Source organism: Notechis scutatus, chromosome 4, assembly GCF_049901735.1.
Source record: "Notechis scutatus isolate UNSWTSFEM ecotype Mainland chromosome 4, rNotScu1.2, whole genome shotgun sequence".
In the NCBI taxonomy this organism is placed as follows: Eukaryota; Metazoa; Chordata; class Lepidosauria; order Squamata; family Elapidae; genus Notechis; species Notechis scutatus.
The window spans coordinates 18,158,130-18,184,479 of NC_142012.1; the positions used below are offsets into that span (position 1 = coordinate 18,158,130).

At 36.2% G+C, this 26,350-nt stretch overlaps 1 protein-coding gene across 2 annotated transcripts in view; it reads left to right on the forward strand.

The window, feature by feature from the left end:
• SMARCAD1 (SNF2 related chromatin remodeling ATPase with DExD box 1) overlaps positions 1–26,076 on the forward strand; it is a 40,679-nt gene extending 14,603 nt beyond the window's left edge. The window contains exons 8-24 of one of the 2 annotated variants that reach the window (XM_026672655.2): positions 1,157–1,241; positions 3,723–4,111; positions 9,889–10,091; positions 10,661–10,751; positions 11,400–11,499; positions 13,843–13,902; positions 14,056–14,131; positions 15,375–15,510; positions 16,523–16,660; positions 17,688–17,783; positions 17,918–18,035; positions 18,203–18,324; positions 20,322–20,510; positions 22,547–22,665; positions 22,841–23,023; positions 24,041–24,150; positions 25,532–26,076. In XM_026672655.2, the coding sequence (XP_026528440.1) occupies positions 1,157–1,241; positions 3,723–4,111; positions 9,889–10,091; positions 10,661–10,751; positions 11,400–11,499; positions 13,843–13,902; positions 14,056–14,131; positions 15,375–15,510; positions 16,523–16,660; positions 17,688–17,783; positions 17,918–18,035; positions 18,203–18,324; positions 20,322–20,510; positions 22,547–22,665; positions 22,841–23,023; positions 24,041–24,150; positions 25,532–25,593 (2,277 nt within the window). In that variant the 3' untranslated portion in view covers positions 25,594–26,076. Of the gene's footprint in view, positions 1–1,156; positions 1,242–3,722; positions 4,112–4,634; positions 4,761–9,888; positions 10,092–10,660; positions 10,752–11,399; positions 11,500–13,842; positions 13,903–14,055; positions 14,132–15,374; positions 15,511–16,522; positions 16,661–17,687; positions 17,784–17,917; positions 18,036–18,202; positions 18,325–20,321; positions 20,511–22,546; positions 22,666–22,840; positions 23,024–24,040; positions 24,151–25,531 lie in introns of those variants that run through there. The other variant, XM_026672657.2, reaches the window with a different exon arrangement.
• The last annotated feature ends 274 nt before the right edge of the window (positions 26,077–26,350 follow it).

Here is a 26,350-nt window from a genome sequence, read left to right on the forward strand (position 1 = left end):
GCATATCTGTTTATCTGTCACTAATAACTTTAGGAACTTGGAGCACTTTAAACTGTAAATAGGGACATTCCATCCTTCCCTAACCAAGTTTTCAGTCAACATAAGGGCTGATGGATTGAAATTTTCACTGAAATTGAGACTTGTAATTGTATAAACATCCATAGGAATTAAGGTGTTTCAAAATATAGTGCTTTTACAGTTATTTTAGGATTTAGGGTGTTTTACATTTTAGTGGTAAGCATTGCTTAGAAGGCAAATAGTGTAGCATATTCCAAGCTATGTTATTTTCAAGGCTCCTCTTGTTGCATTTTGTTTTCAGTTTGGATCGATCTATCTATCATCTATCTTTCCAATGCAACTGTGCATTAAAATTTTTTCCAAACCTGCTAATATACTTTTTTTTTTGCATGCCACATGGTGGCTGCTGGTACTTGAATACTAACTACATTTACTGTAGACTGAAAGTAATTGATATCTAATATTTACCAGTCAAATAAAAATTATCATTGGAAGACAGTCATGTATATTGACACCTTTAGATTCGTTTGTTGTTTTCTTATACTGCTATAGCAGAGATGTCAAACTCGATTTCATTGAGGGTCATATAGGGTTGTGTTTGACTGCAGGGGGCCAGTGTGGGCATCGCTAGCTTGACATCAGTCGGCACCTGTGGTGGCCCAAGTGCTCTGCCAGCGAAAACAGGCTCCCAAGCTCCTTTTTCGACTGCCACAGCCTCCTGCAACCCTCTGACAGTGAAAACGGAGCACGGGAGGGCTGCATGCGTTTTCACTGGCAGAGAGTTACAGGAAGCCGTGGCAACCGAAAACTGAGCTCAGGAGCCCATTTTCACTGGCAGAAGCACCACGGACCTGTCCTTCGTTGTTTCCAGGGCGGCTCCAAGGGCCTGATTTAGCCCCCGAGCTTTGAGTTTGACACCCCTGTGCTATAGCATCTCAACCTTAATTATGAGATAAAATATAAAGACTCTTGTAGATTTAGCAAGCTGTATGTTATAGTTCTCAATACCGGGGTTCTTTCTTGAACAGCTTTTTAGATGAGACTATATACATATGTGCAATTTTGATAAAAAGGTCTTTGTATGTTTTATATGGTTTATTAATGCTGTGATCATTTGTTGTTCTTTTTTGTGAATTAGGAACTGAGAGATGTACTTCAGGAACATAACTGGATATATCAAGAAGCTTTGGATTCTTTAAAGGCATTTATGGAAGATCAAGAGGGTAATATATTTGTATATTTGTATTTTAATTAGCATATATCATTAACTGAGTAAGCATGCATCTTCCCTATGGCCCACATATTCAGTGAGATGCATACCCTGTTTCTAATAAAAGGTTTGAAAGAGGTTTAACAATTATTCTGTATGGATTTTTTTTAATTTAGTGAATTAAGACTTAACATAAGAGACATCAAAGCAAAATAAGTTACAGTAATCTGATAAAAACATAATACATCATAGTAAAAACGTACACCAAACAAATGAAGAAAGGAAAATCCTTATGCAAATAAATTCGAATCACTTAAAATAACAGTATCAGCACCATTTCATGATATGGTGTTGTTAAAGTGAGACCGTATCATTATTGAAGAAGCTCTTTATCTCATTCTTACAAAGAATGAGCTAAAAGAATTGGTGGCAATGCATATTCTGGTAATCTTTAAACATGAGTGAATTAGTGTAAGAAGAATTGGCATTTTAGGTATTGTGTCTCAAGCTATTTAATACTTTAACGGTAAGCTCCAGCATCTTGAAGTAAGCTTGTAAGCAAATATACTGCTGTTTTATTACTTTAATATGTTCTCCTCTGGTTGAAGATCTGTTGCTTCTTTCTGAGGCATTTAAAACATTAGAACATTGAGTATATGTGTGTGTGTATATACATACATATCTTACCTATACATAATGAGGGTGAAGGTTTGTTCTCTGAGTTTGTGGGTTGGTTTCCAAATGTTTCATTACCAGGCTAGGTTCCCTGTTTTTCCAAAAATCTGACCTACTCTGAAAATAAGTCCTAGCTTGATCTTTACACATGCACCCAATATAAGCCCTACCCCCCAAAATAAGCCCTAATTAAGATCCTGCCCACTCCAGAGTGGATAGATAAAACTTAAGCTAGGGTGGGGATGGGGTGTGTGGAGCTACCCTACTACTTACCTTTGGAGAGTTATAGCCGGGCCTCACACACACCGACACCTGCCTTGCCAGCCCATTTCTTCTGCAGCTGGCAAGACTTTCCTAAAGGCCTCTGTAACTGGTAACAAAACTCCGGATTGATCTTTTAGCAGCTGCAGAGGCCTTCAGGAAAGTCTTGGCGGCCGCAGAAGTTCCTGAGGGCCTCTGACAGCGAAAAGGAGGCCGGGGATGACAAGCACAAATGAGTTTAGTCAGTAGATGGCATCCCCTGAAAATAAGACCTGGTGCCTTTTTTGGTGGCCAAAAAAAATAAAATAAGACAGGGTCTTATTTTTGGGAAAACCCGGTAACATCATCCACAGAGTTTAGGGAATGTCAGTGTCAGTGTTCTTCTGTTTATAAGGGTGCTTATAAGGACACTGGCATCCCCTACACTTCACTGGAGATGTTACCTAGCATGGGAACGAAACATTCGGAAACCAACCCACAAGCTTAGAGAACGAACCTTCACCCTTATCCTACACCCGAGCTATAGATCTTCGCCAATATTGCATACTTATACATATATTTTTGAACCCTTTCTTGTCTCAGGGGGTTCTTTCTTCTCAAGTTCAGCAAGGCCTTAATAGAGAAGCTGTGTACTTAGCGTGTTTTTTCAGAAGTGTGGTAACTCATCTGGAAGAGAATATTCATCTGATTCCTAGATATGAGGACCACCTATATTCTCCATCTTTCTGAATTCAACTTATGTTTATCCTTTAGCCCAATACTGACTCCAGGCACTAGAACGACAGCTGCAAAGCTTTGCTTGAATTTGATAACATAGAAAGATAAATATTTTCACCATAATGATAGAATGCGTATGATAATGGCTTCACAGCTGTTGGGATGGTGAACAGTATGGCAAATGAAATAATGCTTTGCGAGTCCCCCCAAAGGCTGTGGAGTTGAAGATTTTTTTTTTCTCCCTTTAAAAGTAGTGACTCATATTTAACTGAGGAGGCCTTTTCAAGAGGAGTTTTTATGCCTGAAAACTTTACCCATTTTTAAAGAAATACTCCTGGATTCCATCCAATCAGTCTCCGTTGACTTACTGCAAAAATTCAAGAGGGGCAAATATTCAGGAGCGAAGGAAATTTCTCGAGTCCCTCCATGTATTCTGCCCGTGTTCTTTTGCTAGGATTGAAAGTCTTCTATGATCTCTACTAAGCACTTATGTAATGGAGTAATATGGTGAAGTAAGAATACTTCGTGCTACAGGGTAGAAAAATAACATGTCCTCCCAATATCCATTCATTGGCAGTGTGATACTCCTAATGGAAGGAGGATTTCCACTGTTTCTGTCAAATAACATGTCAAATAACTGCTCCAAAACGTTCTCTGTCTGTTTTCGATCGTTTTGATAGGAGTGACATGGGGCAAGACAGATGCACTGAATCTAAAAAGTTATTAAATTTGAGCAGAAGCAACTTTGTGGTGCTTTTTTTAGACTCCTGCTAGATTCAGTGGGTTTTGCTATTGGCCTCGCTTTTCAAAGTGTCTCCATCCTTTTATGTTATATATACAGATGCACCTTCAAAGAGTGAAGTTTCAAATGGAAAGAGCGACTTGGTTAATAATGCCGCTCACCACCGGAATACTTCCAATACGAAGCTGAAAGAGAAATCATCCAAAACTTCTGAGAATGGCTTCAGGAGAAAGGAAAAAAAGAAAAAAATCTGGAGTACTAAAAAGGACTCCCAGGAAGTGCAATATGAGTCTGCCTCGGAAGCCGGTAGTTCCCTTGATGAGGACTATAGCAGTGGTGACGAAGTGATGGAAGATGGTTATCGATCTAAAATTCTTAGTTTTCTTCAAGGAGCTTCTCTTGGTGAACTCACTTTGATTCCACAGTGTTCTCAGAAAAAGGCTCAAAGAATAATGGAGCTCCGTCCCTTTAATAGTTGGGAAGCTTTAGTAAGTCTGTATTCTTTTCTTTTAAAAAAAATATATATCAACAGCATGTAATATATTATTAATACAAGGGATGTCTTCCTACTCAGAAGGCATATACATGTGTCGCTTTACCTAACCAAGCTAAAGCACTATGCTCCTTCTAAGCCAGTAGCATTTCAAAGTGTCAGATGACCTCACTTTGAATGCATTAAGGCATGATTTTCTTGAAAAATAGAAGCTGATTGGCTGACAACACTGTCATTCATTCTTGAGCTCAGAAACTTGGTTCCCTTTACTGCAGAAGAAGAATTTGGAGCTTTCATTTGTGAAGCTGCTGTTTGCTAGTGTTTCCTGATCTCCTGTCATTGAAAAACCATGCAGAAATGAAGAATGTGGCAATTTCTTTTAACTGCAGTTGCCTCAGAGAATCGGTAACCAACTTGCAGAGTTTCTCCATGATTAGATGCCAGGATAAAGTGTGTTAAACGGTTGATGAAGAAGCTTTTGTTATTTCTTTTGATTCCTTTCAATTAACTCATCGCTGACTTTTTAAATTTTAGCATTAAGCAATTTTGGTAATTTTCTTGAGCATTATAAGGGTGTTTTTTTAACTTTCAAAAACAAATTAGAAGTCTTGACATGGAAATGAAAGAAAGCATACCTGTTGTTGGTGAGTACTTTTTATACTGCTTCAAACAATTTAAAAAAAAAACATTTTCAGTAACTTTATTTTGTGCTGTACCACCAAAATGAAACAGTCTTTGCTTTTAGAGGTGGGACTTTGTGATTGGGTTGGGTTGTTAATTTTTCAAAGGAAAAATTGCAGGATTTTGGTATTTTGTCTGAGTTTTATTTGTCATTGTTTTAGATAAATTGTTGGAAGTAAGCTATTTTCTAATTCTTCTGATGTTTGTTCCTTAAAACAGTATTTCTAGGAATTGAGGCCACTGCATTTAAGTACTTTTTAAACCTCTCTATACATGCTGCATTGTTCTGAATTAGGCATTTAAGCATATTGGACCCTAGATTGTTTGGGTCAGGTTTTTAAATGAAAAAAATACTTTTTTTCTATGTTTTAAAAGTGCATACATGAAAAATACATGTGAATAGTTTTACAGCAATGCTGCCTCTGAAGTTGTTTTGCCTGAAGTCTTATACTTTGAACAGAACATCTGTCCTTTAGAAACATGTTGAGTTTTGTCTAAACAGCTTCTTTGCAATAGTGATTGCTAAAGTTGGCTGCCATTCTTTGAAATAGTTCCACAGAATTAAATTGTATAGGCCTGTTTTAATTCAAACCTCTTTCATAAAGGATTTATTTGTCAGTACCAAAACATTTACTTAGCTTCTGTAATAACATGCCCTAATATTAATGAAATTCAGCAAATTATATTCTTGGAAGTTTTCAAGAAAAAATAACTTCTAAAAACACTGACAGCAGACTATTCAGCTGTCCAGCATTTCTTTTACTATGCATTAAGTTGGTGTTTGGGGGTGGAAAGTCATACTATGAAGCGAAATATAAATAAAAAATGAAAGTATTCCAGTTTCTCTTTAACAAAGACATTAAACAACTTTAATTTTAAACATGAAATCTAAGAGCTGACATGGATTTGATGGTTCATAATTAATTTTATATGTGGTTTTTAAATTTGAAAAATGCATAAATATTCAAAAAGAGACTATAAACTTAATTTTTTCATATATTAATTTTGCTTTATAAATTATTCAGTTATAAATTAAAATTGCTTGCAATATTTTTTTTTAAAATCTAATAAAAGAATCACAGTGAGTTTATGGCACAGCAAGAATTTGAATTGTATATGTTAGTTAGGCTCTTGTATGCAAGCTTAGATGTAAACCATAGGTTAGTTTAGGATATGGAAAATACATTTTTATAAAGTTTCTGTATTAATTATTGCAATTATCCACAGCTGTCTTTTCAGTAATTAGACTAGTCTAGTAATGAATAAGTAAATCATTTTATAAAGTTTGGAATGGATACTAATATATGTTTTAGAACAAAATGGGTGCCATTTGTAATAGATGACTCCATCGAGTTATTATTTAAAGTTCAAATGGAGTTGATGAGAGCCATATCTCAAAAATAGATGTGTGGTAACTTTAAGAACAAAAGAGCCTGTCAAGCAACATATGCAATTGGAGGTGGTGGGGGTAGTTAGAGATGTCTGAAGAGGTAAGGTGAATGGTGTTTGTGAAAAGTAGATTTAATTATTTTTCCTACCTTATATTTTGATACCTTTCATAGTATAACATATTCCTATCTTGCACTTAACAAAGCATTTCTTATCTTGAAAAGGAATATCATGATGAGTATGTATGTCCATTACAGCAGAATAACAGATACAGAGTTGGAAGGGACCCCAAAGGTCTTCTAGTTCAACCCAATATTCAGGCAGGAAATGCTATACCATTTTAGGCAAATGGTTGTCCAAGCGCTTAAAAACCTTCAGTGTTGGACCACCGAAAACTTTCCACTCAGGAAATTTCTTCTTAGATCGGTTCTTTCCTTAATTAGTTTCTATCCATTTCTTCTTTTTTTGCCTTCTGGTGCTTTGGAGAATAGGTTGACTCCCCCCCCTTTCTTTGTGGTAGCCCCTTAGATATTGGAACACTGCTATCATGTCACCCTTAGTTTTTATTTACCTTAAACTAGACATATCCAATTCCTACAACCATTCTTCATATGTTTTAGTCTCCAGTCCCCTAATCATCTTTGTTGCTCTTCTCTGCACTTTTCTGTTTTTGTATTGTGGTGATCAAAACTGAATACAATATTCCAAGATTGGTCTTACCAACACATTATTAAGTGGTAGTAACACTTAACATGACCTTGATTCTATTCCTCTGTTACTGCAGCCAAGGACAGTGTTGACTTTTATAGCCACTGATATTGTTTTAATTAATATAATTTTAAACAATATTTAACAAAATATTTTGTAGCAAAATAAACATTTCCTTTAAAAAATAATAAGTTAAGAAACTTAAGGTAATATATGTTGTTAAAAAGTCAACAGAACTAGAAATGAGAAAGCAACTTGAAATAATTTTTAAAGGGCTGATTGAGTACTTGAATCAAAGTGGGCTACATACAAGTCTATTAGAAGGTTATTCATCAGTTGGTGCACAGTTGATTGAAAAAATCTGACTTTAAAAATTTCTCTTGTCTAACCTACAAATAAGGTTACTTATGTATATATAAAGCAGGGGTGTCAAATTCAATCTGGCCTGCAGGGTGCTTAAATCTGGCCCGTGGGACTACCCTGGAAACAGCGAAGGACTGGCCTGCAATGCCTCTGCCAGAAAAAAGAAGCCCAGGGAGGCCGAGCACAGCCCGCCCAGGCTCCGTTTTCGGCCGCATCGGTCTCCTTCAGTCCTCTGCCAGCGAAAATGGAGTTTGGGGAGGCCAAATGATGTCGAGCTGGCCACAGCCACCCTGGCCACATGTAACCCCAGCTCCCCAAGGTCAAACAACCCTGATGCAGCCCCGCAGTGAAATTGAGTTTGACACCCCTGATCTAAAGGGATAAATAAATCAGATCCTTTAGATAACTAAATACCACCTTAGGGTATATAAATGCTCAGTTTCCAACTTCGGGCTCAACTGTCCAATGGGTTGATTGTCTATATTTTGTACCAGATGAAATCTCAGAAACTGACTTTGTTTTATTGCAGGTGTTTCTATATAGAAGTTTTTATTTACCAATATATTATCACTTTCATTGTAATAAGTGGAAGGTTGGAACACATAATTTTGACTTGGGTTGTGTGCGTACTTAAGAAATGGAATTTGTTTAATTTGACTTAAATTTGTACAAGATGAATGTTTCATAATTCATAAGATTTATTTTGGAGAGTGGCTAAAGTGTTCCTTGTTTTTACTCAAGATTTGGAAACAGATGGAGATAATGCAACATGAAACAAACTGGGTGGTTTTTTTAACAGATGGTTTAACTTAAGGTTAACTTGTAAAAATTACAAGTCTTCTTCACATCAATCTGGCCTTTAGGCATTTAAAATAATTATCGAAAATGTGAATTAACCTATTAAAATGTCTTTACAGGTAAAATAATTCACTTTTAGAGGTTCAGTCCTACTTAAATTCAAGCATATTTCATAACAATTTAATCTGTATAGAGAGTTCATCAGAATTGCCAAATAAAAGCCACAACTTTCTAAGGAAGAGCTGAAATGCACTTCCCAATAATGGATATTGTTGGTATAAATTAAATAATTAACATTTTACAAGATTAAATGGTGTAAATCCCATTATTCTGTTATTTTGCTACAACAGTCCATAAAATAAGGTGCTTTGCTATAATTCATTAGCTTTGGCTAAGAGCTAAATAAGCTTTGGGATTACTGTTGTTGCTGTGGCTCTAGTTCCCCACCATAACATTACAGCTGAATTAGAATTAATATTAATTGGTTTTAATTTTTAAACAAGATTAAAGATTAAAAGAAAGAATGTGTGTGCTTCCCTAAACTTTCCATAGCACCTTACAAGCTTCCTGTTCTATCTGATTTTTAACAAATGTTAAAACTAATAACCTGTAGCATCAGCTTTATTTCTAAGAATGGTGTTGGAAACAGATGGACTTTTTAAATTCTTGATATTTCTGTAAGATGCATTTAACTTATGTTCTTATTATGAATCTGTACAATACCAAGATAAAAATAAAAGGATGCCTGTTTAGCCTGCACACTATGAAGGGATTATCTCTTTAGAAGCAGAGAATAGATGCTATTTTTTTTACTGATTTACAATCATGAATTCAACAAAAGATCTTTATAGCTTTAGGATTAGGAAAATAAATCTTACTTTGCATTCTGTTGCATATAACAAGTTATTGCCCTGTTTAAACAAGCACGGAGGATGTTTCTTAGTGCTGGAAGCAATCATAAAACTGCCGGATTGATTTTTGACAGGTATTGTCCAGGTTGATTATCTTGGCTTTAAAAGGGCATTCCAAGTTTTCCAGGTGGGTGGTGAAAAAGTTTAGCTTTGAAAACTTTAGCGGTTTTTTTCTCTTTTAGAAATAATGGTTTGTATATAGCAACCTTCTGCCAAAGTAATTTATCACTGGGAGCCATGGACATAGCCCCAGCAGTTCTCAAATAAGTCCTATGAATGCTTTGCAACTCTTTATTTTTTATCACTTTGTTAGCTTTGCCTAACAAATAAAAGCACATCAAAGAAATAAACTACATAGATTCTAACAAATTTTCAGCTGCATATTAATAGCACCCTCTTTTGTTGAAACACAAGTTTACAGTTTTTATACTTTGACAATCAAATGTAACAGCTAAAGCAGTTTGAAAAATCCTGTTTTGGGTTCATGGTGTCTGTGAATTCATTCTAAAAATGCACAAGAATATTAATTACTTAATATGTGTTACTATGGGCAGGCCAGGAAACTCTGATCATATGCTACTCCAATGTTTAATGAATAAGACTTCAGTAAATTGTTTTCATAAATAATTATTAATGTAATTAAGTTTTGTCCAGTTTTGCTTTGTTTTTTACTTTTTCCTTTTTTTCCTTTTTGTAGTTTGCATTTTAATGTTTTGAATAAAAAATGAAAATTTATTGAGAAAAATAAGTTAGAATAACCAAAAGGTCTGAGGAATAAAACTGATGGATTCTCTATGTTCAATTTATTTTGATTTTGTACTTAAACCTAGTGACTTATTTTCTCTCTCTCTCTCTCTCTCTCCCTCCCTCCCTCTCTCTCTCTCTCTCTCTCTCTCTCTCTCTCTCTCTCTCTCTCTGGTAGTTCACAAAAATGTGTAAGACAAATGGCTTGTCGGAAGATATTATTTGGAATTGCAAAACATTGCTAAGAGAAAGAGATGTTGTGCTAAGACTTATGAACAAATGCGAAGAGATCTCAAATAAACTGACCAAACAAGTCACAAAAATAACTGGAAATGGAGGTGGTGGATGGAACATTGACCAACCATCCATCCTAAATCCAAGGTTAGCAAGATTGCTTATTAATAAATGCAACAACATAAACAGAAAAGAAAGACTGTGATATAGTATGATGGTTAAGGTGCTCAATTAAGGGCAGAGAAACTCACATTCTAGTACAGCGGTCCCCAACCGTTCTAGCTTCAGGAATTGGTGGCATGGGGAGGTGCCCACTGTTGTACAAATGGAGCTTTGCTCACTTGTGCACTCACTTCCACAGACTGTTTACAGACAATTGCAATCGTGTTTAAATGTCTTCCATTAAAATTAAAAGGACTAATTTGTTGGCAGAGCAAGCTGAGAGCTTTTGTACATCAAGACTTGTTACAATTATTGTAAATGCTTTGAAGCATTTGACATATTTACGTGTTCTAATTCATACCAAAACTGCAACATAATTTAGTATTATTTCCTGTATAATAGTGGGACAGTTGAGGGCAGCATGATTGTAACACAAAGGCAAGTTTTGATTAAGTAACTTGTGTCTTTTTAGCTACTATGTTACATGAAATTGTGTAGGTCAGGGAAGTTGAATTCACACAACAGTAACTGTACTTTTCCCTTTCTATTGTCAGCATGGAACTTAAGCCATATCAGAAGATTGGTTTAAATTGGCTAGCACTTTTGCATAAGCACTCCTTAAATGGTATTTTAGCTGATGAAATGGTAAGTTGAAAACAATGTAGCTTTTATTTGCACTGAAATAATTTATAACACATGTAGCTGACCCAAAGTCACTAATGGATTTCCATGGATGAGAAAGGACTTAAACACAGGTCTTTTCCAGCCTTAATCTAACTCCTTAACCATTGTATCACATGCTAATACAATCTTATGCTTCTATGCAAGAGAGAAAGTGACATGTCTGAATGGGTTAGCATGAAGACCTGGGACTAAATCATACTGTGAGTGTGTTGACTGGCGCATTCCAGATGAGTTTTGGGGGGAAAAGTAATTTGGTTATCTTGCAACTTCAGAAAGATGTCATTAATAGAATCAATCATGAGACTACAAAATATCAAAAACTAAAAAAAACTTGAGACTGAGTTTTATGGACAAAGAAGCAGTAGTTGCCAAGAAGGGCCTGGCTTTTTCTTATAAGTCTAGACTTATTGCATGAATGAAGAATGAAGAAAAAGTTTACCAGTTGTACTGTATATAGATTAGAGATATTACAAAATATTTGAATGAGGAAATATTATTGTAACATTTCAAAAAGTTTATAATTTACTTCTAAATATGTTTCTATATTTTAGATTTAACAATAGCATTGTGCTATAAAAATAATTCTATTTTAAGTTACTTTTTACCTAGGGTTTAGGAAAAACCATTCAAGCAATTGCTTTTCTGGCATATCTTTATCAAGCGGATGATGTAGGTCCACATTTGATCGTTGTGCCCGCATCAACAATAGGTAGGTAAAATCTTAGACCCTTGTTTTGGAAAAAAAGCTAAAGGAATTTAAATATTTCTATTTTTTTTCTTGCAAATTTTGAAAAATTGGATTTATTAAAGCTAAGCCAAAGCCTCACAGAGTTAAGAGTATGATATTACAACTGATTTCAGAGTAGATAATTGAACATTCAACGTCTGCTTTCAATTGTGTTTAAACCTAGGAATGTTATCAGCTTTAATAGAACAGACCAGTCTAAGAATCCAATACCATATTTTGTATGCATAAAAACTATTTTATTAGATAGATATTGTAACAGAATCTTGCAAGTCAGAATGTACTATGCACCTAGTATGGAGCCTGTCTGAAACATTTTCCTCCATATTTCTTGGAATGGACTTTAGTTGCACTTGTCCAATCATTGCCTTGGTAACATATCTTTCAAGACCCTTAGGATCCTTGATCCTAAGGATCAAGGTTGGCAAACTCAGAAAACAGCAATCATTTGGGTCCCTTGCTTTACTGCTACAGGATACTGGACAGAATCTTAAAAGTCTGCCAAACCCATTCTTCTGATCAACTTTTATGCAGTATAAGTATGGAGGAGTTACTAGTGTCTTCCTCACACTTCCGTGCTCCCATGGACTAAGGAATATTTTCTGTAATAAGAAAATTATCTTCTCTCCTATAGTCACATTTCCTGCTCTGTGTTTCCAGGCTTTGCTAGATATTCTGTCACAGTGAGGTAAGTTAGAATTAGACCAATTACTGGCCTGAAGTTACCCAGACCAGTCTTCCATGGCAGCAGTGGGATCCTACCTGTTCCACTACCAGTCCGATGATCGCACGTGTGTGCAAGCATCTAACACGCGTGCGCAGCTTTCCACACACCAGCTGAGGCCTGCAGCGCCAGTCAGCTGAGAAGATAAAGTAGAGAAAAGCGCAGGGGCGGATGGGAGGGCCGATCCTGCGCTTTTCTCTCTCTCCTCTCAGCTGATCGGAGGCTTTTTTCCCTCCTCCCAGCTGATTGTCGGAGGCTTTTTTTTTTTTTACTCAGGTAGCAATTTTTGCTACCGGTTTGGCCGAACTGGGCTGAACCGGTAGCATACCACCACTGTTCCATGGTTGAGATTGGATTAGAATCTCACTCTCCCTAGTGTAGGGATGTCAAACTCCCAGCCCAGCGGGCCAGATGCGTCATGCGCTGGCCACGCCCCAGTTTAGCAAAGGGGAGGAAGTCCCGACAGGTCACATGACGATGCCATGACAAAGCGAGTTTGACACCCCTGGTCTAAAGGTTCAATTAGGGAGAATCTCAGAAAGGTTTATTTTAGGAACATCCTTTATATTATAAGAAAAATTCAATAAGAGATTACGTAAAGAACTTTAGGGCTTGCAGTGCAAATAACTACCCACCCTCACCCCAGTTTCACTATGTTTAAAATTATGTACCGTATTTGCCGGCGTATAAGATGACTTTTTTGCCCTGAAAAAGATGCCTCCAATTGGGGGGTCGACTTATACGCCGGGTCGTCTTATACGCCGGCAAATAGTAATTGGGAAGCACTGCGGCTGCCGCGGCTGAGGCACTTTTGCGCACCGTGGAAGCGATCCCGTGAAGCCGAAAGGAGCAGCCAGCCTTCTCCCAGCTCCCAAGGAAGCAGGCTCGCACCGCCCGAGCTCCGCTGAGGTATCCGGCTGGGGCTGTCAGGAGTTGTTACCGCTGGCGCGGCTCCGCGCGGCTCCAGTCCAGCGTTGCCTCGGGAAGGAAGGCAAAAGCCGCGGCTCTTCCTTTTGCCTTTCCCTTCCCGAGGCAACGCGGGACTGGAGCCGCGCGGAGCCGCGCCAGCGGTAACAACTCCTGACAGCCCCAGCCGGATACCTCAGCGGAGCCCGGCGGTGCGAGCCTGTTCCTGGGAGCTGGGAGAAGGCTGGCTGCTCCTTTCAGCTTCACGGGATTCGCATTCCACAGTAGACAAAAGTGCCTCAAAAAAAAAAAAGTGCAAAAGTGGAAGGCGTGCGGAAGAGGGGCGAGTATATAACAAACTATATTTTGAGTGGAAATGTTGGGGGTCGTCTTATACGCCGGGTCGTCTTATACGCCGGCATATACGGTATACCTTCAACCCTTCCTCCAAAGAGTGTAGGGCTCTTTCCACTAATAGTGCAATTCTACATACATTCACTCCAAGGACACCTAACGACTGATGATGGCTTCATTAGCGAGGAGAATCCCAACACAGCCAATCACAACTATGTTGTAGTTTTGTACTTTAGGGTGAGCAAGTTAGGACTCATGTTTACCTGTGTGTAGACTAATAAAATGTTTCTTTAACACTTTCATGTATTTTTTTTTAACAATAGATAACTGGATAAGGGAAGTTAACCTGTGGTGTCCAGAACTCCAGATTTTATTTTATTACGGTAAGAAATTGTGTTTCAAGGTAAAATATTTACAGCCAAAATATAGTTCTATGTTTTTATGGCATATTATAGCAAACAACTTGTGAATTCATAAGAATGGTTTAATAAATTACCTAGAATTACTATAAAGTCTAGCTCTCCATTTTTGCCTAGGTTCTCAAGAAGACAGGAGGCATCTCAGAATGGATATCTACAATAAAGTGGCAGATTTCAATGTGATTGTGACAACGTAAGTAGAAATCCATTAAAAATGTAGTTATAATCTAACGAAGTACTTCTGTTCAAGTGTTTCACTTGAGCATGACATTTTTATTTATAATAATAATTTCAAAAAGAGATGTATAACTTCACATATAGTAATATTTCAAACATTTTGTGAAATCCAGAGTTAATTTGCGCAAATAAAAATATATTAGTACATTCTTTTCTCCCATTAGTATTATTACTCATTGCATGGAGAAAGAAAATATGTTGGGGACAGTAACTACAGTGGAAGTAAGCACTGCTTTCATAACAGGCAGAGAATAAATGTATTACAAGGATTTTGTGGCCTTTCTACCGTGTCAGCATATTTGGAGCAAACAATTATTCCCAACTTTCTCCCCAAAAAAGATTTGTGTAGAAATAAAGAACTTTTATATAATTCAGTCAGCTATAAGTCGTAACTGGATTATTTGTAGGGCTGAATAATTATCAGTACGTGATAATTTTAATGGAATAAATATATTTTTCAATAAATCGTGTTATTCCCATTGATTGTGAGGAGATATAAATGAATATATTCTTATAAGCACACCAAATGTAATATATGTGGCATAATGTATTACTGGTTATACTTTCCCAGTAAAAGATTATCTTTAGACATTTTGTTCTGTATGTTGAATATACTACAGGTAGTCTCTTTTAATGATCCAAGTGGGACTAGCAACTCAGTCATTAAGCAACATGTTCGCTATGTGAAAAATCACATGACCATGGCTGTGCTTATGTTTTTACACAAGATAATGCATACTGACTGACTAATGACAAATACATGATGGAAAGAGACATTGGGAAGGTCATAAATGCAAGCATTGGTCATAAAGTTACCATTTCATCACCATTGTAACTCGGAACAGTTGCTGTCCAGGCAGTCGCTAAGCAAGGAGTACCTGTAATGGAAAAATAGTTGTGCATATTGTGCCACAGTGTTGCATACAAAATGCAATCGAAAGCAAATATAATATTCAAATTGTAACAACAGCTACAGTTCAAATGCTCCTAGTAATTATATTTTTTCTGGTAATGGTTCTTAAAACTCTTGCCAGCATTAAATAGCTCTTTTATTTAAATATGCCTGCTTTTAAACATGCATTGTACTATCAGAACCGAATGCTAGAATGTGTGTGTGTGTATATATATATATATATAAAATCAATAAATGTATGCGTGTTTGTAAAGCAACATATGCTCATAGTTTGTTGTCTTGATAGGTATAACTGTGCAATTAGTAGTCCAGAAGATCGTAGCCTGTTTCGCAAGATGAAACTTAATTATGCAATTTTTGATGAAGGTCATATGCTAAAAAATATGGGTTCTGTACGCTATCAACATCTGATGACAATTAATGTAAGGCACTGATTGTTTACTCTTGGTTCTTTTTGTCAGTTATGATTTACATGTTCAGGGATTACTAAATGTTACATCATTAATAAAATATTTTAATATATAGTCTGTTTCTCATTTTGCAACATTAAACTGCAGTCCTGTAGAATTACCTATCTGAATTATGTAAATATACAATAAGCCTTAGGTCTAAATATAGAAGCTTTATAAAGCCATGGGTGCCACATCTCTTGCATGACTATCTCTTCTTATCATGTCTTCCTGTCTCACAAGGTTGCATAGAGTTGAGAAACCCGTTTTTGAAACAAGGCCATCTAAGACAGGGATTTCCAACCTTAGCAACTTTAAGGCTTGTGGACTTCATCTCCCAGAATTCCTCAGCTGGGAGTTGAAGTCCACAAGTCTTAAAGTTGCCAAGGTTGGAGACCCCTGATCTAAGAGACATGACTTCTGTGTTGCTGTACCTGCTCTTTGGAATAAGCCCTTCCAGTACTATGTCTTCATGTTTTACCACCAGCCCTGTTGGGCATTGAATATTATTTTTTATTTTCTTGGTGGTTGTTTGTTTTGCACTATTTTCTCTTTTGTAGGTGTTGCAGAGCTAAAAATTATGAGTGAGGTGGCTTTATTTTTTTTTTTAAATAAACAATCATGCATGCATGCTGTTGTGATTAACTATATAGCCAACCGTGGTAGCTATTATCTGTCCGGACAAAAACGGTTGAGATTTTTCACTGTGTTGTTTCACTTCAGTGACATTTAAGGCTGTTATTTGCAACATCCTTATCATTTTAAATATTGTAAGCCATTTTTAAAATGTGTAGCTATGAAAATATTACACTTCTCAACAGTGAAAAGTAACACAATGTTTTGTATTACTTCTTTATTGTATTGTATTACCTCATAATACTTACTGTATTGTATTGTATTACCTTCTAATGCAATGTTTTGGCAAAATGTTGGTAATTTAATGTTTCATCTTCTAATCACTGCTTATTTGTTTTTATCAAAACAGGCAAAAAATCGTTTGCTGCTAACTGGGACTCCTGTTCAAAATAATCTTTTAGAACTTATGTCCCTATTGAATTTTGTAATGCCACACATGTTCAGTAGTAGCACCAGTGAAATCCGGAGGATATTTTCTTCTAAAGCAGTAAGTATATTTTGTATGTGTTTTTATTGTTTTGAAATAGTTATATGATTATTGTTAATTTTGCATTGTGAATTTAAAGATAATTTTAAAACATAGTTCAGAAAAATCATAATGCAATCTTCAACTTTGCATCTTTAGATATAACAGATAACAGATAATCAGAGTTGGAAGGGATCTTGTAGGTCATCTAGTCCAACACCCACCCACCCCCGCCCAAGCGGGAGACCCTACACCATTTCTGACAAATGGCAATCCAATCTCTTCTTGAAAGTCTCAAGTGATGACGCTCCCACAACTTCCGAGGGCAACTTCTGTTCCATTGGTTGATTGTTCTCACGGTCAGAAAGTTTCTCCTTATTTCAAGGTTAAATCTCTCCTTGTTCAATTTCCATCCATTATTCCTTGTCTGGCCTACAGGTGCTTTAGAAAAATAGCTTGACCCCTTTCTCTCTGTGGCAGCCCCTCAAATATTGGAAGACTACTAGCATGTCTCCCCTGGTCCTTCTCTTCATTAGACTAGCCATGCCCAGTTCCTGTAACCATTCTTCATATGTTTTAGTTTCCAGCCCCCTAATCATCCTAGTTGCTGTTCTCTGTACTTTTTCTAGAGTCTCAACATCTTTTTTATAATGTTGTGACCAAAACTGGATGCAGTACTCTAGGTGTGGTCTTACTAAGGCTTTATAGAGTGGTATTATTACCTCACTTGATCTTGATTGTATCCCTCCGTTAAATATTCTGTACAATAGTAAACATTTTAATAATTGTCATTACCACAGTGTAGCTGTATGTAACCCACACATACTGTGGTTTAACTGTGGTTTGTTTAATAAACAAAAATGACTGGGTTCAAACATTGTATTAAACTAAAACAGGACACATTATTGCTTACCATGGAATTTGAATGAAGCTTTATTTTGAATCAAGATATTCATGTTAAGGACAAATAACATATGATCTCTGTTCATGTTACCTTTCTTGCATTGACATTATGAAATGTTCTTTATGTTTTTGATTTTTTTATTAGAAAGCATCTGAGGAGCATAGCATTTATGAAAAGGAGAGAATTACACATGCAAAGCAGATAATAAAACCATTCATCTTGAGAAGAGTAAAAGAAGAGGTATGCCTTTATTCTGCCATGACAAATAATTATTTGATATTAGGTTACCATAAATAAAGTAGAACTTCCAGTTTTGTATCTGTGTGTCTAAGTTTGTTTTCCTAATACATAGAATTTCGGTCTTGGTCTGCCAGGTGCTGCAGCAACTACCTCCCAAAAAAGACATTGTGGAGTGGTGTGAAATGACTGAGAAACAGGAAAAACTATACCAAGATCTTTTTAGCTGCTTTAAGAAATCTGTTGATAGTCAAGGTATGAATGCGTATTAGTACTTCTCAGCCATTTTTCTTTTGCACAAGGGAAGAAATACACCGAGCTCTACTGAGGTTTTTTAGATATATCTGTAAAAAAAAAGACTTTTTAATTAACATGTTTGAAGCGTATGGATATGTTTTCCTGATGTCTGTTTCTCTTCATAGAAAAAAATCCTGAAATGGGGAATGTCATGATGCAGCTAAGAAAAATGGCTAATCATCCTCTCCTACACCGCCAGTATTATACCTCTGAAAAACTTAGAGCCATGTCAAAACTCATGCTCAAGGTAAGTAATAGATGCATTTTAGTTTGGTCATTAGGTGCATTTGCCTCAGAAATGGGTGATATATTAAATCAAGGATCTCCAAACTTAGCTACTTTAAGACTTGTGGACTTCAACTCCCAGAATTCCCCAGCTAGCATGGCTGGCTAGGGAATTCTGGGAGTTGAAGTTCACATGTCTTAAAGTGGCCAGGTTTGAAGAGCCCTGTATTATAAATAAGTTAGTTACTTATTAAGTAAGTAAATGAATAAATAAATATAGGTAGTCCTCAACTTACCACAGTTTGCTTAGTGACCATTCAAAGTTACAACACAGTTAACGACATTTCCAACATCTCCATGATCATGTGATCAAAATTCAGATGTTTGGCCACTGGGTCCCAAGGTCACGTGATCACCTTTTGCAACCTTTGGACAAGCAAAGTCAATGGGGAAGCCAGGTTCACTTAACAGCCGGGTTGCTAACTTGTCAGCTGCAGGGATTCATTTAACAACTAAGGCAACTGAGGTAAAATGGGGTAAAATTCACTTAACAAATGTCTCACTTAAGAACAGAAATTTTGGGTTTAATTGTGGTCGTAAGTGGAGGACTACCTGTAAATGGAATCCTTGAGGTTTTCTTGGGAAGGTTTTTCAGAAGTGGGTTGCTTTTGCCTGCTTTTTAGGGTGAAGTGAGTGACTGACTCAAAATTCCCCAGGTGACTTTGTGCCTCAGGCAGGACTAAAACTTACAATCTGCCTGTTTTGTTACATCAACCATTATAACAATCTGGCTGTCTTGTCAAGAGTCATTTTATATTTTTGGAGAAACTATGTCAAAATAAAACATTCAAAAAATTGAAAAAGATTGGGAATAAGTTCTAGAATGAAAAATGGTTTTATATGACAACATAAATAAAAGTGTTCTAATTTTGTAATCTGCCCAAAGTTATGAATGGATTAAAAAAAACCTGGATCACACAAGGTGCATTTGTCCTATTTGCTCACAATTTGAAATCTGGCTTTAATGCAGTAGTTAATAGGTAATGTGTATCTCCCTGCACGATCAAGACAAATTCTGAAGGTTCTGCATTTATTTATTTCACTTTATATGGGCACCAATTTCCCCAATGCAATTCTGGGAGGTAATAGAAATACAAAGTTTGTTTTTTAAAAACAATAAGTAAAACACTATTCCCACTTGACTAAAATTAAGTGACAGCCAAATGAAGGATTCACCAATAGCATCGGCTCAATTACTCTTCTGGCCTACACGCTTATGAAATCAGTCAGGTGGAAGGAGGACAGAATTAAAGCAGCTGAAGGTCAGTCTTCTAGAACAGGGGTGTAAAACTTGATTTCATTGAGGGCCGCATCAGGCTTGTGTTTGACCTCAGAAGGCTGGTGGGACATGGGGTGTGGCCCAGGATGAGGTGGGTGGGTGTGGCCATGGTGGGCATGACACGGGACTCATCTCGGGGACACCTATGGTGGCCAAATGTTAAAGCAGGACTTCCCTGAGACCCTCACTCTCATTATAATCTTCCTTCCTTTTTTCTTTTTCCTTCCTCTTCATTCTCCTTTCTTCTTCCTTCCCCTCTTTCCTAGCTTCTCTTCTTTTTCTTTGTCTTTCCTCTTTCCCTTTCTCCTTTCCTATCCCTTCTTGCAAGCTCAAATACAAAAGGGGAAACATTTGTCCTATTGTTTTTAGTTTGTTTTGATAGCCCTCTGCCAGCGAAAACAGCTGGGGGGGAGGGGCGCACCCCATTTTCAGCCTGGATGGCCTCCTGCAGAATATGCGCCTCCCCAGCTCCATTTTTCCTGGCAGAGGGCTGCGGGAGGCAGTCACGGCCGAAAACGGGGCATGTCTGCAAGAAAACAAGCAAGGTCAGAGAGCACCAAGGAGCCTTCTAAAAAAAACCGGGATTGTCGGATAAAAATAAATTACAGGACAGTAGGTGTGTTTTGCATGTTAATATTATTCATTTGCAAATAACTAAGGTTTTGTTGTTGTTGTTTTAGGAGCCTACACACTGTGAAGCAAACCCTGATCTTATTTTTGAAGATATGTGTGTGATGACTGATTATGAACTGCATTTGCTTTGTAAACAGTATGCAAATATTCAGGACTTCAAACTTGAAATGGATCTAATTTTGGATTCTGGAAAATTTAGAACACTAATACACATTTTATCGGATTTTAAAGAAAAGGTGCGCCCTTCATACCAATCCCTTTTTGATATATTAACCTCTACAAATAAGTGAGCTGTTTTCAGCTGTAATCTATACTGACCGAAACACATTTTAGAAAACAATATTCGTATTAGTTAGGGGAAGCTCTCTTCTCTTCAAATTCCTCACCTTTGAAGATTCTTGGAAAACAAAATAGATACAACATTAGCCAGGGCTAAAGATCAGCAGTTGCTTGTAGGATTATGAACTCATCTGCCCTCTCAATACCGTTTATCTAGGTTTGTCATTAACCATGGCTAAAAATCCTGCCTGCTCACAATTTATCCATGGCTAGTGTAACATGTTCATAGGGACTCTTCATCAGGTAGGTTCCTCAAATGTTTGTGTGAAAAATAGTATATTGGGGGGAAGGGTGTAAATGTAATCAATCCCTAATATAATATAACAAAATAGGCCTTAACTAGATGAGAGAGGAGAGAGGCAATGACAGCTAATTGTTGGTTATAGAACTGATGGCCAAATGAAGTGAGGTTCAGAGCTAAGAAATCTAGTTTTCTAATCTTTAAGGACCTTTTTGGAGAATACATAAATATTGCTTTTAGTGGCCAAGGTTAAGGTAATAACCCTAATCCTTAAACCAACTGAATTATTTTTGAAACTCTTGAAGCTATTTCAGAAGTGGAGATGAAGGCAGTGTAATTTCAGAAAATAGCAATAGCACTTATATACAGCTTCACAATGCTTTACAGTCCTCTCTCAACGGTTTACAGAGTCAGCATATTTGCCTCCAGCAATCTGAGTCGTCATTTTACCCATCTTGGAAGGATGGAAAGCTGAGTCAACCTTGAGCTGGTCAGAATCAAACTTCTGTCTGTTGGCATAATTAGCCTGCAATACTGCATTCTAACCACCACGCCATCACGACTCAATGCTACTGACAACTTACTTTACTGGGCAAAAAAATCTATTGAAAATTGATATTAAGTGTTTTTATTCCTGTGGTAAACATTTTAATTTTTCTTATGAGTTCTCCTTCAAAGCAATATCAATCCCATGCTGGGACCAATTGCTTCTGAGTTTCTGTATGATAACAGAATGCGTAATGTTTGAGAATTTATAAGTAATAAATTTATTATTTTTAAACTTATAACTTTCTGACCTCTTTGCAAAATAACATGAGGGGAAGGTTTTTTAGCCTAAATTCCTACTTTTTCAAAGACAAAATAGATTTATTCTTTTGAAGTAAAGACAAGCCTTCATATCTGACAAAAATAGAAATAACTTTTGTAGTAATTTGCTACTGAGTGTTCCAAGATTGAAATATAAAATCTTCTTTAGAAACTAACTATGCACTTATGTTGCACAAGTTTATGTTCAGATGGTATTTTTCTGCATCTTAAACTAGAATAAAGTAATCTGATCCTAATATATTAGCCTCTTCCTGTTTTATTAGCAGTGTATTATTATTGCATCTCATAGAGTTTTGCTTATGTGAGTGATGTAGTGGCCTAGAGGTAGATCTCTCGCCTCACAATCTGGAGGCTGTGAGTTTGATCCTAGGTAGCTGCAGATATTTCTCTCTCTCGGCACAATGAGTAAATATCAGCTGTGAACTCTGCATTGGTGACAGGAAGGGCTACCGGCCAGTAAACACTCAACTCCATTCAGTTGCCCCGACTCCACCCCCAAGGGATTACAGGGTCATTAAAAGATTTTTTAAAAATAGAGTTTTGCTTATGTCTAAAGTTACAATTCTCTAATAATTCTTATTAGCCACTGCTTATACACAGATTACAGCTGACAAAAACAGATACATGTTTATTTCATGATCAAGTGAAGCCATCACATTGGCTGTTTTGTCCCTTGAAAACAGTAGACTAGTTTAGTCCTCAACTTAGTAAATATATTAAATATTGGAACACTGACTTTCAAATGTATTGCTTAGTTTTAAATCCAGCCTCTGTAGTCTAAAGCAGCTTTAATATTTGTGTACTTCACTTTCTGATGAAAGTAGGAGCTTTTTCATAAATTAACTGTATTCGTTCATCCATTAGGGTGACAGAGTTGTCTTGTTTAGCCAATTTACCATGATGCTGGACATCTTGGAAGTTCTCCTGAAACACGAGCAATATCGCTATCTTAGACTGGATGGAAAGACACAGATCTCCGAAAGGTAAGAACATATCTGCTACATGAGATTTTCTTTATATATGCTTTGATGCTATGCTCAACAAATGAACGGGTACATATGCCAGTTTTTATAATGTGACCAACCAATAGGAGATTCATTTTTTAAAAAAGACTTGGCGTGCTAATAAATGCTTTGCTTTTTCTTTCTTTTTGGATAGGATACATTTGATAGATGAATTCAATTCAGATATGGGTATCTTTATTTTCTTGCTTTCAACTAAAGCTGGAGGCCTTGGGATTAATTTGACTTCGGCCAATGTGGTCATTCTCCATGATATTGACTGCAATCCTTACAATGACAAACAGGCTGAAGACAGATGCCACAGAGTTGGGCAGACTAGGTATGGATTGATAAGAAAACTTTCCCAATTTTATAAAGTGCTGATTTTATTATGATTAATTTGGTGTGTTGGTGTGAATACCTTGATTGGAGATAAACTTTACACTTTGGTTCATTCGTTCTTTTTTAAAGCCTAAAGAAGACTGTATAGAGTAGAGGTGTCAAACTCAAGGCCCGGGGTCCAGGTCCAGCCAACGGGGTGCTTAGATTCGGCCAGTGGGGCTGCCCTGGAAATAGTGATGCCTCTCGCTGGCAGAGGGTTGCAGGAGGCTGTCACAGTTGAAAACACACCTGGAGCCCATTTTCACTGGCAGAGTGCTCGGGCCACCTCAAGTGCCCCAATACAAGTAACATCGAGCTGGCCACACACCCCTCCCCGAGGTCAAACACAACCCTCAATGCAGCCCTCAATGAAATCGAGTTTGACACCCTTGATATAGAGTCTCAGACAATTATAAGAATTATCTGTCCCTACATCCATCTTTACACCATTGCCTAGCAATACTTATCTTACTTACGTAAGCTAACATTGTTTTTATATTTCTAATGTCAGCCAGTCTTGTGTTTTGTTGTTATTCTTTTATTGTTTGTTCAAACTATGGTTTCACTTCATTGAAATTATGGAATTGGCTGCAATACAAGAAAACAGATACAAAAAAGGCAGGCTTAAAATAACTCCTTTTTTGGTAAAATATTTTTAGTGATCCACATTTGAACATAGGAATTCTCAATGCTAAAGTTGCTTTGCAATTTTTGTCTGATACTCTGCATGTATGATATATGCCTATGACATATGATACATGTATTCATCACAGTTCTAATCCACAGTTGCTGTCACTTTATGTTTGTCTTTGCATGAGAAAGGTTAGTCACTAAATACATTGCTAAAAATAAACAAGCTTCATTTTTTATATAATTATGCCAGATGGGAAATAATATACTTGTAATAAACTATAAACACTGTTTTACATAATTATATGAATAAATATTTGATGTTGTTTGTTTTTATTTTGTTTAGAGAAGTGCAGGTTATTAAGCTTATAAGTAAAGGGACCATAGAAGAATCCATGCTCAAAATCAGTCAGCAGAAGTTAAAATTAGAGCAAGATATGACAGCAACTGAAACAGGTGAGTTATTGCAAAATACTTTTTAGTAGGTTAAAAAGAGAGGGTTCACAAGTATGTGAGGTAGAAAAAAATAGTATTTAGAAAACCAAAGAAATATGGAAATAATAATGTCATCAAATTTATTGTTGCTTTTGTAAAAAAAATTAAATCATAAGTTCAAGTTTGTATGTTGAAGCAAAATATAATTTTTCAGTACAAACCACTGTATAATAGCTATTAAAATCTTTTACCTGGTTGAGATCCCCGTATGCTTCTCCAACTTAAGTACTTTTCAAAAAGTAGTCTGAGAAATGTCTCTAAATCAAATAACATACCATATGATTATTTAGAATAAATGTTCAACTGTCTGAAAGTGATCTAAGGTCAGCCCAATCTATATTCAGAATCTTAGAGTCCTAAAATGAATCCATAAAAGCAGTCCAGTATGTATATTTTTTTAAAAAAGAACGACATTTAGGGACCACATGGACTGGAAAGCTAGAATGTAGCATTTCCTAGGTTTTTTTTTTTTTTTTATGTTTTATACAATTTCTCACCAAATTTCATTCTTTTTTTGGATCAAAAAAGTGCAGAAAGTTTTGACACATAGTTTGATCAAAATCCAGTTTTACTTTTACCTCTTTGTTTATAATATAAATAATGGTGCAAATGTTTTATGATCCAAGTGAGTATTTCTTTTTCATGGATCTCTTTGTCATGTTGTCTAGTGAACTATTTAATAGACTTTGAAAAGCAATTTGCACAATAGGATGCAGAAGTATAAATAAAGAAAAAGTTAACAGTGGCTACACATAGATACTTGATGTGTCCAAAGTAATTTTTAGAATAGTTGTTTTTGCCTTGTGGCTTGCTCAAATATTTGAACCTGGTTCCAAATTTAATTTAATTTATGCCAGCTACCATATTTGATTCAGTGGTGGGATTCAATTTTTTTCACTACCAGTTCTGTGGTCATGGCTTGGTGGGCGTGGCAGGGGAAGGATACTGTAAAATCTCCAGTCAGCAGTAGTATTTGCCGTTTCTCCAAACTACTCAAAATTTCTGCTACCGGTTCTGCAGAACTGGTCAGAACCTGCTGAATACCACCTCTGATTTGATTCCAGCTTATTCAGACATATGAACAAGATTAATCAGAATAGTAACTATTATGCAAAACCCCGAGAGTAATTTGGAAAACAGATTAAATTGAACCAGTGATTTTCAAATGTCCAAGCAAATTTTGCATTCCACTGTTTTAAAAAGTATTCCATTGCGATAATATTCTCATGTTCAGTTAGCAAGATTGCAGAAATATTATTTTGGTTGCATTCATCATAACTATTAACTTGAATTAAATGTTCTTTGCGCATGAAAATCTGACATATTCCTTTTAATTCTACAGGAGAAGAAGGAGCCATTCCAGCAGATATAGCAACACTATTAAAAACCTCATTAGGTCTCTAATGCTAATATAAAAAAGGCGATGTAGATTTCTTTTTTATTTGAGAGAAAAATTGTGGTGCTTCAAGAATGTTTTGTTATTAAATACATTTGTATGAACATTTATAGCTTTTTAAACAAATCTTGTATTGGCCATGCAATAGCATTTTTCCCCCTACCGGTACTCAAATTAAAATGTACAGATGTCATAAAAATGTAGTGCATAAAATGCCATCTGTAACTATCTTACCAAGGCAGTTTTTTAATAGGGACCCTAGTTTTAACAGAACTGCTAATGGTTAAAGTTGTTGCATATTTTTGTAATTATTTCTACCTCTAAATATAAATATATAAATATATATATAGAAATTTGTCTATTTCACTGGATGTGTGTTTTTTTACATGTGCCTTATTTGAAATGCCCATATTTGTTGTCTCTTGGTTTGTTTTTATTTGAAGTACTGTAATGTTTTATACCAGATTGTTCACATAATAAAAATATTAATCTTAATTCTGTTTTAAATGATTATTTTAACTGCAGAGAAAGGTAAGAGAAATTAAAACCCCTCATATTTGTTTTCTTTTATCTGTGATAGCTTTTACATTAAGGCCTTCTCAGTAGTGATGATTTAGAAATTTTCTCCAAACTTTGTTGACCTTTAAGAAAGTTTTTATCGTTTTTTCCCCTCCACAAATAAACTATTAATGTGGTTTTTTTTTAATCATATACCATTGTGCATTTGTTTGATTCCATTTTAATTGTCATATTAGTTAAAAGATG